Here is an 18,845-nt window from a genome sequence, read left to right as displayed (position 1 = left end):
TTCTCGACATTCCTGATGATGCGAGGAGCAATGACATATTTAGATTAACCTTTTCGGGATTACATCGGTGGCTTGATATATGGAATTCAGGCAAGGATCGTGAGCTCTAAGGCGAGTCAGGTATAAATATCTCCGCATGTGTCCATGCTTGAGGTGGCCAAAAGTATGCAGGGGATATTGGGGGGCCCTGATAACCGAAGTTGAGTGACTATGTTGTGATCGAGTATGCTAATGGATTTCCATTGATATTGATAGAGTGCATGTATATACTAAGCACACAAGCATCTTCCCTTACGCACTTAGCATTGCAATGAGCTACCACAGGTTCGCAATTACTCCTATACGGCCAAATACGGAGTAAATTTGCAACCGGGACGGGGACTATTGAGGAAATCCTCCGGGCCGTGCTTTCATCTATCTGTTCCATTGCACCGTAGATCGGTTGTGTCGAAGGGTCTCACTTTAATAAGAACGTTCTAGAAAAATCCGGAGATCTGCCTCTATGTGGACAATCTCTTATCTACGCAAATACATGTCATTCTTGGCTGTTGAGCACCCGGCCATGACGGCAAACATCATCCCACGACGCGTCAATCACACAGCACATGAGGCTGTGTCCACGGTGCTCAGGAGAGAACAGTGACTGGTCCAGGGGGGTCCAAGGGTCAGCATTGAATCCAATGGACCTAAATGGAACTAGAAAGATATCATAATCCACATTTACGATGGCGGGATATCACCTCATTTAACACACCCACGCTAACGCGGCTACGGTGAAACTATACGGCCAAGCTCAACGCATTGTTTGGATTGAGTTCTGTGGTTAAAAGCTTCGTGCATAGTCCTAGTGGGTAATTTTTACTTCGGGGGTGGAATCGCTGCGTTGTTCAGGAGCTTATGGAAGCTATACTCTGCGGGAGGCTGACGTGAGGTGGTATCCCAAGTTGCCACGGAGGCTCCGGGTTTGATACATTGTAGATCCAAAGTTCAAGGCTGAGGCCCGGGTTTGGGACCGTTCTTCTTGCAGAAATGATATACTGGCGGAAGTCCGGGCCAAACTCCGTCGAACAGAGGTTCGGCATGGGCAGGAAAGGTCGGACCGCAAACTGAGGTTTACGTGGTCGAGGACCCTTGATAGCAGGTGTGCCCTTGAACTTTGTACCCCATAGGTGAGAACGGGAACCTGAACAGACGTCTATCATATCCCGTAGCGGAATAGGACCCTTTTTTATAGTGGGTTTGTTTGGCGGGTTTGTCGTGGACAAGGAAAAATGGGTCGTCCCCGTAACGTATCCTGTGGAACGGTCAATGGGAACGAAAGAAACAAGGAAAGCGGCGTCCACCGACGGGGAGGATGTTGATCAGGGGGGAGGGGGGTTGGGATTTTAATATTCGTTTCCGTTCGAGCATCGAGTATAGACTCACTGACGTAAACTGGTGCAATGCTAGTCTACTTTGTGGGACGGTATGCATGGCATGTACATGTATCACTCATGGATGTTACAAGGGTCTGCGATCCTACATGGACAAAATTGTACTCCGGAAAGTACCTCCCCCTCGTACGGCCCTTAAACCGGGAGGAAATTTTTCTCTTGCTGAAAGACCTAAGGATAGTGTGACAGGTGCCAAGGCCGGCGTTCAAGCTTAATTACTCGGCAATAGTAGTGGCCACTTGGAGGGGGAGTCAATGCCGATCGTCATCCCATAGACGATTCCTTCGTCTGGATACCCTGGGTCCTAATTCTCCAGCTACAGAAAGACGGGTATCTTCGAGCGAAAAACAGAAAGAAGATTTGCAAAATCGAGGGCGCCAGGGATTGTGCCCCCATAGGTGGCAATACTTCGTATCATGAGTGGACAAGTTTCCATAAATATCAGACGTGCGTCGACATCTTTGGTACACGCGTCCGTTGCTTGTGCTCTTTATTCAATACATATGATTGGACCGCATTGTCGAAAGTTTAGCAGGAGTAGTGCGATTGGAAGTGTTGATCCCGATCCACCAGAACCACCAGGTAACTTTCAGGTACCCAGCACCAAGCGACATCAGCTTGCATCCAATTAGGCGACCAGTCGAGGCCACAAATTGCCACGGCGGACATTATTCTCAGCTGGTTTGCATGTATGTGCTCTTGTCAAGCTGCTGACGATGGCTTGTGCAGTGCTTCTCTCCCTCTTGTCTCCAACCGTTGGTTCCATGCTGCAAAAATTAGCAATAGAGATGGCGGTGCATTCAGGGACCAAAATCTCCTGAATTCTAATTTGTATGAAGCAGGTCATCCATGTCAAAGTACGCCATACGGACAGTAGTAGATTACTGGATACTCGAGTTTATGTCAACCGCAACCAAGTCAAGCACGGACTATTTAACTATGTATGTACAGCATAGTATTCTGTTACAGGCGAAACCACACAATAGTAATAATGATATACGGGCAACATGGCTTGAGATACGACCTGAATACCTTCTCCGACTCAGAAATACTCAGTAAATAGGGGAAAACAACATGTGGTGGTGGGAGGGACACGCGGCCCGTGGGGCTCCGAGAGGCAGCGCCCCCTAAATGGTCGCCCCTGAGTGGCTGGGAGGGCGGGAAACCACTCAGATCGACGCCTCTTTTTATTTTCTTCAAGGACTTGTTCGCCTAGGTAATCGTACCAGATATCTAAGAGTTAAGTTGAGTACGTACTGTCGGCACAGAGACGCAGAATCATCAATTGGGCAAACCTTGGGAAACTTTCATGAGGGTATTTCGCCGTATTTTACTATTTTGTTTACTTTGTTTATTTCCATTTTTGCAAAGGTAGACTACACAATAGCCCCAAAGGCGCTGCACGAAAGATAGGAAAAATCAAAAGAAAAAAAAATGAAGATAAAGAACAAACAGAGTGGCTAGTACAAACATACTAAAGTACTGGAACATTCCCAGAATCTTTCATGTCATGGACTATTCCTAATGGAGTACAATGGTGGATTGTCCGTCCGTCGACTGGGTCCGGCGAGTCCCACTTCGTCGAGAATAGCAGAGATTGTGTGTAATTAGCAAAAAACGAGCGGATACGGAAATCTGTAACACTCAATGTCCTGTTTGAAGTTGATGAAGGAAACGTTGATCGGCCGTTAGGACCCTGAACAGGAGATGCGAAGAACGGAGAAAACACTTCCCAGTGGACGATGTGATTATAAAACGCGTACGCAACTCTCGCGGGAAGGATCGTTATGGGTGGGATAATACACGATCCAGTTTGATCGGATTCACCATAGATTCGCCATTATGTCAGAGTTACTCGTCTTGCACTTTTTGATTATATTCTTTGTTAAAATCAAATGGCTTTTGGAGAGACTTGGTGCGCGGTAGATGCAGATAGATGTATGTACTCTGTAGAACCCTTACCGTAATGTCGGAGAAATTGATTTTGAAGATATACACACTTAATAACCCGGAAGCAGATATTATACTTATACAGTAGAATAGTGTATGCTTTTACTCGTAGGACAGAGTTTCATTCAGCACTGGCCATCGTAATTGTGATATCCTCAATAATAATTCCTTCATAAACCTTGAAAGGGTTCCGATGGTCGATGGGTTTGGAGGTATGGATCAGAAGGGTTTTGTTTGAAATCCGAATTGAAAATTACCAACCACCCGCTGCGGTGGAGAGAGGCGATCCATCCATCTGGGCGGCATTCTTCCCTTCTGTCAGGGATCTACACCAAAACAGTCCACTACTCCTCTGGGTATGTACCAGTCTTGAGGAAGGAAGGGCTAACAGGGTTTTCAAGAAAAGAAAAAAAAAAAAAGAAACCGGGACTAAAGTTAGAGAAAATGCGGGAGGCGTCAACAAGGCGAAGGAAGCATAATCAGCATCTTATAACTTGGAACTCCTCATTATTGCCCTCTGGCTTTATTTCCATCTCTCTGCTTAATCGATTTTTCCTCTTCTCAATCCTCTCCAAAACCCTTCCTCGAGATTAAGGTCGGTTTCTCGGCCATCGATACATCTGAAACCTCTTTAAAGTGCAGTGGAAAATTACAGCGGAGTTGAGCTTAATATTTTGCAGATTAAATTACCCAGTGGAGGAGCTTAGGCCCCATTTCAACCCGTGGTCCATTATTCGGCATTCCCACTTAGGAACACTTTCTCTCCTGTCTTCATCCTTCCCTCATCCGCTCTCTTCATACTTCCTCCCCCCTCCTCCTCGCTTCCCTCTCTTCTTCTTTTCTCCTCCTCACCCCTCAAAGGCTCGACATCGCCCTCAAGTCCGCTTTCCTCCTTCAACTTCGATTGTTCTTCTAAGCCCTGGACTCGTGGTCCAGTTGTGCTGTTCCTCTTGCTGTCGGCCTCTATACTTCCCTTCGGCTCTTGTTTCCCCATCGCAACGGGGGACCGAATAATTTCACCGGGCCTTGCAACCCGAACCACCTCCTTTTTGTGACCGTGTCGCAGGTCTCGACGCTGCCAGACTTTCGTTGCCAATTACTCTAGGCTGTGGAAATTTTTCTATATTAAAATTTCCATTTGCCCTTTACGCTCTTTTCATCGCCAGTTCGTCGAATCTCGGCTGGTTTCTCTGGTGACATTTGTGCGATAGCGGACCCGATAGACGACGACTTCATTCCGTCGATGTCCCTTTGATACAACCAGTGATATAATACTCTTGCTGTCGACCAGTTTCTACAATCGTTTTCATGCTTAAGAACAACGCCTTTAATAATTCGCCCAAGATGCCGATTTTCCGCACAAGGACCGTGTTTCCTCTCGTCGCCCTATTTTCAATAGGCTTCTTTTTTTGGTGCATTGAACGTTACGATCGTGCAGCGTTCCTTCGATTCAAGCACCCCGTTGACCGGGTGACTACGTCGGCTGATACTCCCCAGATTCAGCTGCAACCATCATCAGCCCCGACGGCGAAAATGTGCGATGCGGACCCTAGTGTTATGCCCCCCATGCCTTTCGCTGAGTGGCTCCCTCGCAAGAACTATACTCGCGCATACTTCCGTCCTCACCACGTGAGCCCTAAGACTGAATTCAGCTCGCTAGAGGAAATTGATGTCCCTGTGCTCCCACCCATGACTATCATGGAGCGTGGCATGGTTATCTCTCCAGAGAACAAGGACGACGATATTTCCTGCCCTCCCATCATCGACGTTAATGTAGCGGCCGACCATGGGGTTGATGAGACGGACAAGCTTCTGTTTGGTTTGGCCACGACTGCTGACCGTTTGGACCGCTTGCTTCCGTCCCTCCTATACTCCTACGGAAACACCAAGGCTGGTATTATCGTGTTGGTACCGGAATCCGACGACGATATTCCCAAGCAAGAGACCTACTTCCGTAACCGCGGCCTGGACTTGACCCTTATTCAGTCTCCTCTCGATTTCACTGCTCGTTATTTCGGCTTAGTTGAGGCGTTCGCCAAACACATTCGTACCAAGCGCCCCCAGACCCAGTGGGTTAGCTTCATTGACGATGATACTTTCTTCTTGTCCCTTCCCACTATCGCTGAGGAGCTGAACCTTTTCGATGTGACCAAGAAGCATTACATCGGCTCCCTGTCGGAAGCCCACTGGCAGGTTGACACTTTTGGCCACATTGCCTTCGGCGGTGCTGGAGTTTTCGTGTCCAAGCCTCTCCTTGACGTTCTTGAAGAATACTACGACGAATGCCAGTCCTGGGGTGAACAGCCTGGAGACCAGAAGCTCGGGCAGTGCATCCAGAGATACGGAGATGCCCCCCTTACCCTGTGGCCCTCTCTTTACCAGATGGACATGAAGGGTGAAGTTGATGGCGTGTACGAGTCGGGCCGGAAGATTGAGTCCCTCCACCACTGGAACAGCTGGTACACGAAGGACGTGGTCAAGATGACGACTGTGGCAGCTGCCGCCGGTCGCCGGTCAGTGCTCCGTCGCTGGGTGTTCGACCAGGAAGAGACTGTCAACAACTCCACCGGAAAGAGCACCCGTACATTCTGGGTCTTGACCAACGGATATTCTCTCGTCAAGTACACCTATGGCGAGAACACTCCTGATGATGCGATTGACTTCGACCACACGGAGAAGACTTGGGAGGAGGACCCCCGTGGTTACGAAGAACGCCTGGGACCTCTTCGTCCTAAGGAACACGAGGGTGTCCTCAAGGACCGTTGGCTCCTGAGGGATGCTTACGTTGTGGGTGACAATGTGCACCAGTGGTACGTGCGTGAAGAGGATGAAGGCCATAGTGTCATTGAGATCGTTTGGCTTGGACCCAAGGGTGGTGGCGGTGCCGGTATCAAAGACTACAATGTCCGGAAACATCACTGATCTTTTGGTCTACGGATCGAATGAGAAACCACACAACCGATACTGAGGCTGGACCTTAGATCTGTGGAGTCTTTTCCGTTCTTGCACATTATATTCATCTTTGTCATGTTCGCTCTCTTATTTTTTTCAAAGTTCTAATTGCTGTCATACCACCAAGAACGGAAGAGCACTACCCATTTACGAGATAAGGAAACAAAAAAGGTTTCATACTGAAGGGTGGTCCAGAGCGTACCTCTTTCGATAACTTCGATTCCTTCGACATCCCTATTTTTGATTGTTCATTTGCCTGGCGTTGAATCGGCGCAGTCAAAGATCGGAAATGGTGGTTTTTCAGCGAAGAGCTTATCGCGCTTTGAGTCCCTTGATTATCTGGCTATACTCCTTCTTTTCCAGAGGAACTTCACGAGTGAACACTTCTTCCCATCATTTTCCATTTCCTTTTTTTTTCCCTCTCTCCCTTGATCAAGAGGCCCATTTTTTCCCCCTCATGCATTTTGTAAAAATAGAATTCCGGGCCGTTTCCGGCCCCTTGCTCTTGGAAATTAGCGCATCTGTGATTATGCAAGAATATCATGAGACAAGTTCTAGATAGAAATTACTACCAAATTTTCATTAAGCTCCTCGCTAATCACACTAGAATCTGCCATCTATATCTCCGTGGGATCAACGACGCGCGGTCCCGTTTCAAGTAAAACGTTTCACATTAAATACCCAAATCCGGGAACCATCCTCCAACAATCCGCCCACGGACCAATTACACCCAGCAAGAGAGCACAACATCATAACTAGTACTACTCATTGCACAGAATTCCTACAATAAAATCTAATCAAATTACGGGCGTACATAATTTCCCAACAAACAAAGAAATAGTCAAGAAAATGGGCCCTTCCCGCTCGAATTAATCTCTTTGATGCAGGCCTGTACTACCTGACTCTGGCCGGCTCATCTCGGATAGTGGATGTATTCCACTGTACCTTGGAATGTATACGCATCGTCCCGAAACGGATAGAGTTGGGTGTCTCCCTCTTCTATGACAGCCACATGAGATCATACTTATGGTATCAATACTACTGAAACGATACGGTGGTTTCGGATTGAGGGTTGCTGGTCGGCCATTGCATGATGGGATACGCCTAGGGGTACAGTGGTGTTTGGTTGGTGAGGTAGGTGGTGGTGGTGGTGGTGGCTGCTGGCTGGTGGGTTACTTCCTTCGGTATCTTTTCTGGGGTTTCAGGGTGTGTTTCTAAATGGCTAGACTGTATGCAGTAGTAGGTAGTGGTATGGATCTTGGAAGCTGGAGTTGATGGTGGCGTGGTTCAACTTAGGTGAAATACTAGTTGTAGAGGGTGTGTTAGGAGTATGTGTATGTGACATTTTGGGGAGAAGGTATGTACTCTCTCAATATATTTCTTGGAAGTTATACTGTCTCAGTGACCGAGACGAAAGATGAGATACATCTTATTATGCCATAGTTGGATGTAGTAGGTACTTTTGTGCTCTCTCTCGCCGGGTTCGGTACTGCGATAGCAGGGTTGCATTCCGGGCGCTGATAAGAGGTGTTTTGGGTTAATGGAGACATATTGATATTGCCTGAAGTAGGTGCGGGGAGCTGGGACATGCCATATTCACGTAGTATGTATTATGGGAGATCAGCGGAGTTCGATGTTCTGGTACCTTTTCTTTCGACTGCAGGTCATACGGCATGTTGGGCGGACGGTCTGCCCGGTGAGGCTTGTTTCGACTACATGGTTAGTCGGAGGTGGTAGATCCTAACTACTAGCTACTAGTGGGGTGGGTTTCTTAAGGAGGGTCTGTGATAGAGCGGTTTGATATACGTCGAGGGTGAGTGTTTATCGTTTGCGAAGTGGCTGGAACCAAGTACGTTTGTTTGTGCCTACAGGGTCATCATGGTTATTAACTAATCACACTATGGGAAGGCAAACCCTGGTTTGAGGAAAGTAAGCCGAACAGAGAGACAGACATCAGAAGGAGATGAGGTACAAGCAAGGACCTCTGCGCTGCATCATCACCTCTCAATCATCGATCATCTATACTACATCGATATGAAGGCTGTCTAGTGACTGATTACCCAAATAGACGGGAGCATCTCCTGTTTCGAAGGGAACTAACCCCCTTTGGCCGGCCGAGTCGAAGTTTAAAAAAGGGACTTCATCCTCCACGAGGTATAGACCCCTCGTGGGATTGACGTGTAACTTCAGACTGCATGAATGGGGTAAACGGTGGTGGGCCATTATTGGCCGGACGAGACTGATATGGCTGGAATTATTGGATCACTAGCAGTAATAGTGACCATGACTGGTCATGCGAGAGTACCCTCACTACGGATTTTACCTCGATTCATCCTTCTGCTATGCTATTTATAAAGGAAACTAGTCATGAACCATGAACGCCTGGGGTCGGTCACAATCAGGTGTGTCCGGTACAGGGGAGCGTTGCCCTTGCTTAACACTGCGTCGTTCTCATGATCACGATGACTCGACAAAAGGATATTGATATCCTGTTGTGCTACATGCCCTGGTGCTCAGATATGATAGGTATATCGTTTTTGCAGATGGATCAAATGTTTGCCCTTGAGTTCGAGGAGTTACTAGTATGAAGTTGGTGAAGGTGGGGGGGGGGGAAGAAAACCTTGGTTGGATGTACTCCGTACTCGAGAAGGCGTGGAATGTGCTGGAGGGCTGGCTGACTCATCCTGGGAGGGAACTAAAGTCAAGTACGTAGTGACAGTACCCAAATTTGGTCCTGCTGAGGTCCAGCCTTGGGTTTGTTACGCCCGCGGTCAGTTTGTTCCGGTCACTTTGCGGATCCCCCGACAAAATCAGGTGACGAACAGCGATTCTTTTTTTGGCTTCCCTTTTTTGGTCATTTGGTCAATCATGGTCACCACAATGAGAAATCTACGAAGTAATCAGGATCTTCAGGATAGGCACTTGAGTCTTGGACAGACAGGCTTAACCAGATAAGAACCACCCAGACTATTCACCAGGTGGAGTACATGGTGGTACATGGTCTGTGGTATCAAGGTATTATTACGCGATAGTGGGGAATGTGAGTTGGCTTCCGGATCGAATCCTCAATGCCTCCCGGCGGCTGAGCCAATGATGGAGGATGCCAAGATTGGCGTGTGCTCCACCGTTGGGTCTGGACAAACTCAGTACTTTGTTACGGTCATTTACCACCGGTGTCCTTCAGCTTGTCCTTAGGAGAACTTTGAATACTTAGAAAGAAAGTTGGAAGTGACGGGTGTGAAAGTGAAGGAAAAGGGATAGACCGAGAAATTCTTATGGTAAAGTTAGACTCTCTTAGAGAGATCTCTGCCACAGGAAAGATTTGGCAACATTTCCCCCCCTACGGGGTCTGTGTGGCCGCCGAATTCATGGAATTCATCAACTGCAGGAAGGATGATCTGTACCGGTGATACGGTAAGGAGGTAAAATGGGCCGCCCGGGCACACGTGACAGACCGCCTGCCTGTCCCAACCGGCACTTTGCCTTCTTCGAACTCCTCCTCCCCGTTTCTCTTTCCTCTTCTTGTCCTGAACCCAAACCCTGCGAAGCAAACGCGTTACTCGATTTGGTCATTCTTCCTCCCCCCTCAAAAGCATCATTCCTCTTTGGGCATCTGTCTTCACTTCCCCCAGATAATCCCCATTACCTGCTTCTTGACATTACTATCCTTTTTTTTCCTCCCTTTCCTCGCCATTCTACCCTTGTTCCAGCATGGCCGACATCACTGCCGTCGGTGAGGAGAACCCTTCTCCTACCCAGGATGACCTGCAGCAGGCCGCCGGTAACGGCGCCGCTGACAACCGCGGCACCAAGCGTTCTCGTATGAGCGCCGACGACGACGACGATGATGATGATAAGCCCGGTCGCGAGCGCAGAAAGATTGAAATCAAGTTCATCCAGGATAAGTCGCGTCGCCACATCACCTTCTCCAAGCGGAAGGCGGGTATCATGAAGAAGGTACGTGCTTGTCGCGTCTCCATACCCTCATAGTTTCTTTGTTTTATCGAGCTTTCGCCCGGTCATCCCCGTTTGTTTCGGTCCAATCCACCTCTTTCATTCGCGTATAATCCAATTGTCGTGTGCATTGACCTTCCCCAAATCGCTGACGATTTCATTGCGGTCGCAAAACAGGCATACGAACTGTCGGTCCTCACGGGCACCCAAGTGCTATTGCTGGTCGTGTCTGAGACTGGTCTCGTCTATACTTTCACCACCCCCAAGCTTCAGCCATTGGTGACGAAGGCGGAGGGCAAGAACCTCATCCAGGTGAGTGCACCGGATCTACCCCCGGTGACGTAAACGATGTGCCCGAGCTGACCCCTTCTCCCATGACAGGCCTGTCTGAATGCCCCCGATCCTACCACCAATGAGAACGGTGTCGAGGCCGGTGATGTGCCGACAGAGGCACCAGAGGATGTCGCCGCCCACACCAATGTCAATGCCCAGCAGCAGAACATCCCTCGCCCCGCGGGCATGCACCCAGGTTACATGACCAACGAACAGCAGCAGCAGATGGCCTACTACCAAAACCTTCAGCAGCAACAGCAAGCTGGTGGGCAGTATCCCGGCATGCCGGTGGGTAACCGGATGCCGCCCCAGCATCAACCCACTGCATAAACAGTGGTCTTCTGCGTAATATGTCCTCAGAAGGCGCGGGATCCAGATGTTTGTTGTTTCGCGTCCTCGTTAACTTCGACATGTGCACCTCCGCACCCATCGGCCTTCCTTTGATACCCAGCGAAATCTGAATTCTCTTGCCCTGCAATTGACGCTCTAAGCGCGGTTTCCGTCGTATACCAGCAACATAACACGAACACCAAAGGTGCCCTAACTTGTAACCTGTGTATATCATGAGCCGTTGATTCAACGTTGAGGGGTCTGCAGCACCGTTCTCGTGCTGGCAAGATTCCATTCTATTTATTCCGGAAGTCATACAAGACCAAGGGTTAAAAAATGAAAAGACAAAAAAAAATTCAGAAAAAAAAAAGTTCAACTGACGATGAAACACGAAGGATGCAAGCGCTTGGTTCTGGGCTCCGAAGCTATTAATTGTTTTCTTCACGTTCATCTAATTATCTGCTAGACGACAAGTGGTGGTGGCGGTGTTACTGGTGCTTTTCATCTCTTCTCTTTACTCCTGGCGAAGTGGTTTTACAATGTTTTTTATCCATAATTTGTGTTTCAACCCTGCTTTGACTAATTTTCGACTTATCTTTATCTATTTCCCCCCTTTGCGTCGTGTGTGTTCCTTACATATGTCCCGGTCAACACTGGTTGATCCGACCAGTGAAATTCGACTGCTCAGGGAGCAGTACCCCAGGACACGCATGTAGGAATCGGACACGAATTCTCTTGCTTTGACTTGATTGAGTAAATGATGCGATATTATCGGACTGGGTTTCCCTTCACCGGGTAGGAAGTATGTCTCATGTATGGTACGGAGAAAATTGGAGCTCTTCTTTTGCCTTACTCTGTAACGGAATAAACAAGGGTACAATACTCCTACGCATAATATTACTTATTTCCACTGGATTTCGGTCAATTGTTTCAACCTTGATCTGCGGTTCAACCGGAAGTCCATTCCAAATACTCAAAAAGAACACCCAGAGTCAGGAAAGTCTACCACCAATCTAATCCAAGGTATCATCGTCCAAGCTATATGATATAAAAAGGGGGGAAATAAATAAAAGTAAGGGGGGAAAAACCAAGTCCGTCACATGGGTAAGCCAGTAACATTCCCCAAATCCAAAGAGTCACTCAACATGCCAGCCCTGATTAGTCCCGATAGCAGATTAAAGCCGGACGAGCGTGGATATAGGATGGAATGAGCAGTTCAGGCTGTGTTTGACTACGGTTTATAAGCAGGCATAAAGGTAATTGTGATGTAATATACAATGGGATATGGGGAGGTCAGTCTTTCTCTCTTCGTCCACTGATAACGGATGCAGGGAGATTATCTATCGGTAGGAGTGTCCGGACTGTGCTCGGGGTCATCGTGAGTTCTTTGGCTGCTTTCCCGTTGACTACCGGTTAGGCGAGAGAGGTACCGTAGACTGGTTCGCCATGCGGTTCCTAGAGCGCCACTGCTCGTGCCTGCGAGGGGCGTTGCGTCTACGCCGGTGGGTGGTGGTGGTGGTTCACGGGAGGATGGAGTGTCGGAGCGGTTGTCTTGGGTTCCGTATCCGAGGCCAGAGATGTCGAAGAAAGAAGGGCCGCCGGCATAGGTGCGCCGCTTTTGGGGCGTTCGACGATTGTCGGGGGATGGGGCTGAGGTTCTTCGTTGGTGTCCGGTTTGGCAGACGGATGTGCGGACTCTGCGGGGGTTCCAGGTCTGATGGCTTAAGGGGCTGGTTGATGAGTGGCGTTGTCCGCGCAGGGAGGCGTCTTTCAGGGTGATGGACTTGTTTTTCTTTCTTGGTCGGGTTTGAAATGGATCGGCAGAGAGACGTTTGAGTAATGGTTTCTGGGAGTCTAGGTTTGCGTAGTCAAGATCCGAGTCGTCGAGCTCCGCCCAAATGGATGCGGGATCCATGTCCGCGGAACTTCCCTGAGGGGTAAGTAGAGGTAAGCTGGGGGTTCGTCGGTGGGAAGCTCCACGGTGAGAGGCTTTCCATAGAAGAGGTTCGCGCTCCCCAGTCTGGCTTTCTTCGTCTTCTAGTCCCATTTCGAGGGACGAGCGAGGGTGTTCCTCGACAACAGCCATTCCAGGGCCCAGTGCGGTCTGAGAAGGGCCGACAACTGTTACAGCGGCATGGCTATCGATGACTTCTAATCGCCATGAGAGACACATCACTCCACTTAGCAACACAAGAGTACCCAATGCGATAAGTCCAGCATGAAGTCCGGTCAATTGAGACATCTGGCGAAAATAGATGAGACCGTCTAGAATGGCAATGATGTTATAAATGCAAAAGACAAACGGATAAAGAACGCTCGTGCTGCACAGCTTCAGGCCTCGGTGTAGGTAGAAGAGCTGCGTGAGAGAAAGCGTGATCATTGCAATCAGAATTACCCATGACTGCCATCGGTTGAACTGATTCACACGATCCACGACCGTCCGCACAAGCAGTTCCACTGCTGATTTTGCCAATAGCAAAGCGTGCGCTGATAGAATCCCGCTTACTAGTCCACAGCATAGCCCACGTATTAGTCGAGAACGGCCTTGGGTCAGTTGCAGATGTGGCACATAAGAATGGCGGGAGCCCGAGTGTTTTGAACGAATTGGAGACGCGAAGTATTTCAGAAGTCTTGAACCAAGTAAGATGACCAGCACCAGTACAGCAGTCCCAGCCATCCAAAGGATAAAATTCCAACGCTGGAGGAGTTCTAGGAGTTGATCGAGGCTGTGTGCAGGCTCCCCAATGGCCCCAAAGGTCGCTATGAGAAGAGCGCCGATACAGACCAAGATGGTACCTATGAGGGAGTATCTGGTGAACGCTTCCCCCAAAATCAAGGTTGCAAAAATCGTATTAAAGACGAGCCCGGACTGTTCATAGCCTTGTTAGCAAGGCTCTGGGGATCCGAGCATGGGGAGACACTGACAGCTTGGAGAGTCGATAATACCGGAAGCGGAAGTGTAGTTATTTGTATAGTACTCCCAACGATGTTCGAAATGACGAACATTAGCATGCCCAGCTGTAGAGCATCAGTACCACTCCTCATTTATTTTGCGAGTCTCAGCATACCTGCCATCTTCGACGCTTGTATGGTGGCCGGCGGAGATCGTAGGGGTGTTTCTCGTCCTCGAGAATATGCGATTTGCGCTGGAGGGTCAATCCAATGGCTTGGAGACTGGTCGAAACCAGTCCAACAACAACTCCGACCTATCACCCCAGTTCTAGTCAGTACATTGAGTGAATTATATGCCGAAATATATCGGTCGTGGGGGAAACAGACCGCGACACTCCCCTGTGGGGACAGGTCACCTAAATTACCCATCACGAGTATCTTCATGCATTGGTCGTTGAGTGGGGGACGGTAGACCAGACGCCGCAACACATTAAAAGGGTTTCGGCAAGATTCGAAGTACAGTCGCCATATTCTGAGGGGGGAGATAGCAAGGAAGGGGCAGAGTTGAACAAGGAATAAATGGGAGGCCCAGGACGATGTAGTTGAGACAAGTCGAATGACCGGAGTGATCTCATGGGGTGCGGGCGGGAAGCCGTCTGGCAGTTCCTGAGGCGCCAAACTCGCTATGGCCAACTGACCCGATCGTCACCAGATCCGCTGCGTACAACCTCCCCCCATCCACCTGCTGCTTGTTTAGAGCTCTCCCCCTCTGGCCCCGCCAACTATTTGCACCGGTAGGCATTCCTCCCACCCTGTTTTTATCTTTCTCCATTCCCTGATAGCTTCTGTGCCCCGTCATCCTGAATTCCAATGCTGACGAGGTCATTGTCCTGACTCCCCCAGAAAGCACCTCCGCATCGGGAAAGCTTGACTTTCGCTGCCTGGTCCCTACGCCCTTCAACTCCCACTAATACTGAGATTCTGATATCACCCGATATTGCTAGCCAAGATGTCGCAAAGCCATGCCCTTTCCGACGATCAGGTACGCTGCCTCCGAAGCATGAGATGCGTGTTATCCCCCGAGCTTATATCGTCTACGAACAGGTCGCGGGCGAGCTCCGCAAGATGACGGCCTTCATCCGGCAGGAAGCGCTGGAGAAGGCTCGTGAGATTGAACTGAAGGCCGACGAAGAATTCGCGATCGAGAAGTCAAAGCTCGTCCGCCAGGAAACCGCTGCCATCGACACGCTGTACGAGAAGAAGTTCAAGCAGGCTGCCATGTCCCAACAGATCACCCGCTCCACCCTTTCAAACCGTACTCGTCTCCGCGTTCTTTCTTCTCGTCAGGAACTTCTTGATGGGCTGTTCCAGCAAGCTCGTGATAAGATCTCCGACATCGCAGCTAAGGATTCTAAGAAGTATGAAACCGTTCTGCAGGGACTGATCCTTGAGGGCCTGTACGCTCTTAATGAGGAGAATGTGGCCATTCGGGTGAGGGCGAAGGACAATGACGCAGCTAAGAAGGCTATTGAGGAAGCACAGAAGGTATTCAAAGAGAAGGTTGGCAAGGATGTTACTGTGGAGGTAGATGAGGCCGAGCCTTTGCCAGAGGGATCGTAAGTCTTGTTATTTGTTTCCGCTTTCGGTCGTTCTATATCTAACGCATGATCTGCAGTGCTGGAGGTGTGGTCGTTGTCGGCGGTCATGGTAAGATCGAGCTCAACAACACTTTTGAGGAGCGCCTGCGGTTGCTCGAGATCGACGCTCTTCCCGCCGTGAGGGAAACACTATTCGGAAAGAACCAGAACCGGAGGTTCTACGATTAGACTAATACCTGTCCTATTATTGATTTTGCGCCAAGTCCGTTATCGCTGATTCTTGTATCTATGTCTCTTTGATTAACGCTCCGCGTGCGGAGAACAGCATAGCCTTGTCTACAGTCTTTTACTATTCTCCAGTAAAGTTTATCTACGCTTAAGTTACCCTTCAATATGATCAACCAAGAAAAGGCAGTATTGCAGTAGAACCACTAATTATTGCTATCAAGATCATATCAGCCATGATCCCCTTTCGTTATCAGATGATTTTGGGTTGTCTGGTCATGCTCCTGGCAGGCCATTTTAATTAATAGTAACTCTGACATTTATGAAGCTCTTGCACTAGAAGCCCTTTTGACATTCGTTATGATAAAGATCGGTGTATAGTCTGGATATGTTTCCTCGCGCAGAGAAAAGTAGATGTAGGGCTATAAGGCTAGTCCTTGACTAGTCGTCATTGCGAAGTCCCTGGTTGTTGGGTGGGGTTTTCCGGGTCTTGTTTTATCTTGACCTTCCACGGGTCGAAAACCTTTTTGTTTTGACCATCAGCCCCATTCTCTCCGAATATTGATTTCTTCGGGCGTGGCTTGGTCCTGACAGAGTATATGATGCGGTAGTACAAGGCTTCAAGGGCCTCCTTCGCTAGGGTCCGCTTGAGATGGGATGCGCCCGAATCCTCAATAGAGGTGAATATTCTCTTGATCCGGTCCGCGAGCACATCAACCTCGGAGTTGAATTCCCGCTCTGCATCTTTGCTCGAAAAGTCCACGCCGGACCAGCCGGAATCGATAGCAATATTGAGGACAGTAGCTGTAGCCATAAGTTCTCCATAGTCGTACTCGGGCTGGCCTTTCGTCTTATATCTCTTCACGTCAAATCGTTTGTCTTTCAGGACATCGATCATTCTTTGTAAATAAACCATCACGTCCGGCTCCTCAGTTAGTGGAGAAGGATCCTTGGTCAAGAACGCGACGGCGAGACGGCAGCGTAGCATCGCAATCCAGCTTGATGTTGGCAAGATGTGCGTCAGAAGACGGCTTTGGAATACAGAGTCTTTGATGGTTTCATAGGTAGATGTGCACACGCGATATACCTAGATTCGGCAATGAATATCCTGCATATTGTAGCACGGCATAGGTAGTCTTACCAACTTATCCGCCGTTTCTTCAGAGATACTCTCCAACACCGCAGTTATAGTCCGTTCCAATTCCGAGCAAACCATGGGGTCGCGAGTTAGTGAGATGTCGAGCGAAAGGCGGAAAAGAATACTAAGTATGCGCTCTCTAGTCTCGTCGGAGAATCTATCAAAGTGTTAGTGGTTGTTCTATTATCATGCAACTCGACACTAACAGATCTGCTGCTCCGCGCAGCAGGTTTAAAATAGACAGCAGAGCAGCGTGGTGCCGTGGCGCTGCTCGCAGCGAACTATCTGTGTTTTGTTAGCTACATAGAAAGGGCGAAAAGAGCAGAAATATAGGCTAGCATCACTTTTGGGAATTGCGTCTGGAACTATAACTTCAGAGAATGTCAAGGCCTTCTGGTTTGCCCCCATCATTTGAAAAATGGCATCAATGCTGTCCGGTCGTACGAGTGACTGTACACGTTCTGCAGTAGTGTTCTTTAAAGTGCTTCAGTATCAGGACTTCGCCCACTCAACAGATAGCTTGACAAACCTTGAATGCCCGGCAATAAGCGTTCCTTAGTGTATCTCGAGGTTCCGAGGGTACTGAAGGATGTAAGCGTAATGTTTAGCTCAAGGATTCGTGTCAACAAACTAGAATTAAGCATCCACATCACCAACTCGTCAGGCAGGAGCCCTCTTGACAATGCGAAATCAACAGAGCCTGAATGAAATGCTCGTTCTCTCGATTCAGGATCTGCGAATGAGTTAGAGACGGAACCCGAGACACTACCTTTTAGACAAACCTCTTAGCACAGATAGACTTGACTTTGCTGCTATACAGTTCCGTGGAAACGCCGGAGGAGGTGCTAATTCACTGCCGTGGTCGAAGAAAAACCATGATTTCTCCATATCAAATGCTTCTGTTCGCCGGACAGCATCAAGTAGACGTCGCAGCCCCATTTCGTCATTCTGGTCGTCGAGAGCCGACGTCAGAATACCTTCGTGCAACTGTTGTAAGCCTGGAGCTGTCTCAGACTTTGACGCGGCCTTCCGGGCATTTTCCTCTTCCAAAGCAGCCCTAAGCTTTGCAATGCTTGCCTCGGTCTCATTGTCATCGACGGCTTGAGTAACAAGACTATCAATAGAGTGCTTGTACTTCGGAGCAGAAACGCGACTCAGAGAAAACCTTCTGGGTTTCACTTCGTCTCTTAACGGCTGGGAACGCAAAGTCCTCCCGTGGCTAGAAGAATCATTGTTTGTATCCTCACTTGTAGAGACACCATCTGGTTTCGCAAATTTCAGAAAAAGAGAGGTTGGATCTTCAAAGACCTCGCTTGTGTCTGTATCTTCACCATCGGAGCTAATTACAACTTCCTTTCCGTTCCTAACAACGCGCTGGGCCAAGTTAAAGCTTGGTGGTAATGTTGGATCAGAAGCTGTGGGTTCAGTATTCTGGGAGCTTGGTTGGTGCTGTGAATTTTCTGCAGAATCTGTGACAGAGAGTAACAATGATTGCTTCAACTGCAATGCTGGGCCATCTGGAGTTTGTGGAGATCCACCATTGGATACAAAGGACGACGGTGGTTCAGTAAGGGGAGAAGACTGAGAACTCGCGGCAGGAGTTTCGCTTGGATCCTCGTACCGGGAATCTCTGCTAGCTGAAAAATCTGGCCGTTTGAAATAATTCCTGATGCTGGAACGCTGAGACATTCTGAAGGAAGTTTGATATGGAAATTGGCCCGCATTGCTCGGCTTCCGATAGATAGACATCTTGGCGCTAAACCTTGAGTGGGGAGAGGTTTGGTTTGACGCTAGCCAATAGAATGACTTACCCATTATGGGTAGATGGGGTACCGGCCTGGAGAGCCGGAGTATACTACTACTAGACTACGTCCAAATACTAACTTTGCTTTGAATGAAGTTAATAACTGCTTTTAAATCGTTCTAATTGCTTACGCAACTATAAACTTCCCTGGGGCAAGCTAGAGTCGGAGGTTCTTAGGTGTACGGTCATTCTATGTGAAGCGCACTACTTATTACACCAAACCAGCTTTCTACTTC

The 18,845-nt window shown here is 48.8% G+C and overlaps 5 protein-coding genes across 5 annotated transcripts; 3 read left to right on the top strand and 2 right to left on the bottom strand.

Annotated features, from left to right (window-relative positions):
- Window positions 1–4,727: 4,727 nt before the first annotated feature.
- Window positions 4,728–6,305, top strand: gfsA (glycosyltransferase family 31 protein; the record flags this gene model as incomplete). Its single annotated transcript, XM_022530586.1, has 1 exon — window positions 4,728–6,305. The coding sequence occupies one exon, from the start codon at window positions 4,728–4,730 to the stop codon at window positions 6,303–6,305; it is 1,578 nt and encodes a 525-aa protein (XP_022392057.1).
- Window positions 6,306–10,046: 3,741 nt separating this feature from the next.
- Window positions 10,047–10,952, top strand: ABOM_003455 (MADS box transcription factor Mcm1; the record flags this gene model as incomplete). The annotated part of the gene is made up of 3 exons (XM_022530585.1): window positions 10,047–10,292; window positions 10,467–10,601; window positions 10,671–10,952. 3 exons carry the CDS (start codon window positions 10,047–10,049, stop codon window positions 10,950–10,952), a joined length of 663 nt encoding a protein of 220 aa, XP_022392054.1.
- Window positions 10,953–12,288: 1,336 nt separating this feature from the next.
- On the bottom strand, window positions 12,289–14,273 carry ABOM_003454 (DUF803 domain protein; the record flags this gene model as incomplete). Its single annotated transcript, XM_022530584.1, has 4 exons — window positions 12,289–13,821; window positions 13,878–13,970; window positions 14,021–14,158; window positions 14,232–14,273. 4 exons carry the CDS (start codon window positions 14,271–14,273, stop codon window positions 12,289–12,291), a joined length of 1,806 nt encoding a protein of 601 aa, XP_022392055.1.
- Window positions 14,274–14,909: 636 nt separating this feature from the next.
- Window positions 14,910–15,670, top strand: ABOM_003453 (H(+)-transporting V1 sector ATPase subunit E; the record flags this gene model as incomplete). The annotated part of the gene is made up of 2 exons (XM_022530583.1): window positions 14,910–15,460; window positions 15,520–15,670. 2 exons carry the CDS (start codon window positions 14,910–14,912, stop codon window positions 15,668–15,670), a joined length of 702 nt encoding a protein of 233 aa, XP_022392052.1.
- Window positions 15,671–16,115: 445 nt separating this feature from the next.
- On the bottom strand, window positions 16,116–18,494 carry ABOM_003452 (uncharacterized protein; the record flags this gene model as incomplete). The annotated part of the gene is made up of 6 exons (XM_022530582.1): window positions 16,116–16,754; window positions 16,809–16,962; window positions 17,012–17,090; window positions 17,150–17,266; window positions 17,335–17,538; window positions 17,588–18,494. The coding sequence occupies 6 exons, from the start codon at window positions 18,492–18,494 to the stop codon at window positions 16,116–16,118; spliced, it is 2,100 nt and encodes a 699-aa protein (XP_022392053.1).
- Window positions 18,495–18,845: the final 351 nt, after the last annotated feature.

The sequence above is a fragment of the Aspergillus bombycis genome, assembly GCF_001792695.1.
Source record: "Aspergillus bombycis strain NRRL26010 chromosome Unknown contig00016, whole genome shotgun sequence".
Lineage (NCBI taxonomy): Eukaryota > Fungi > Ascomycota > Eurotiomycetes > Eurotiales > Aspergillaceae > Aspergillus > Aspergillus bombycis.
This window is presented reverse-complemented; position numbering and strand designations above follow the sequence as displayed.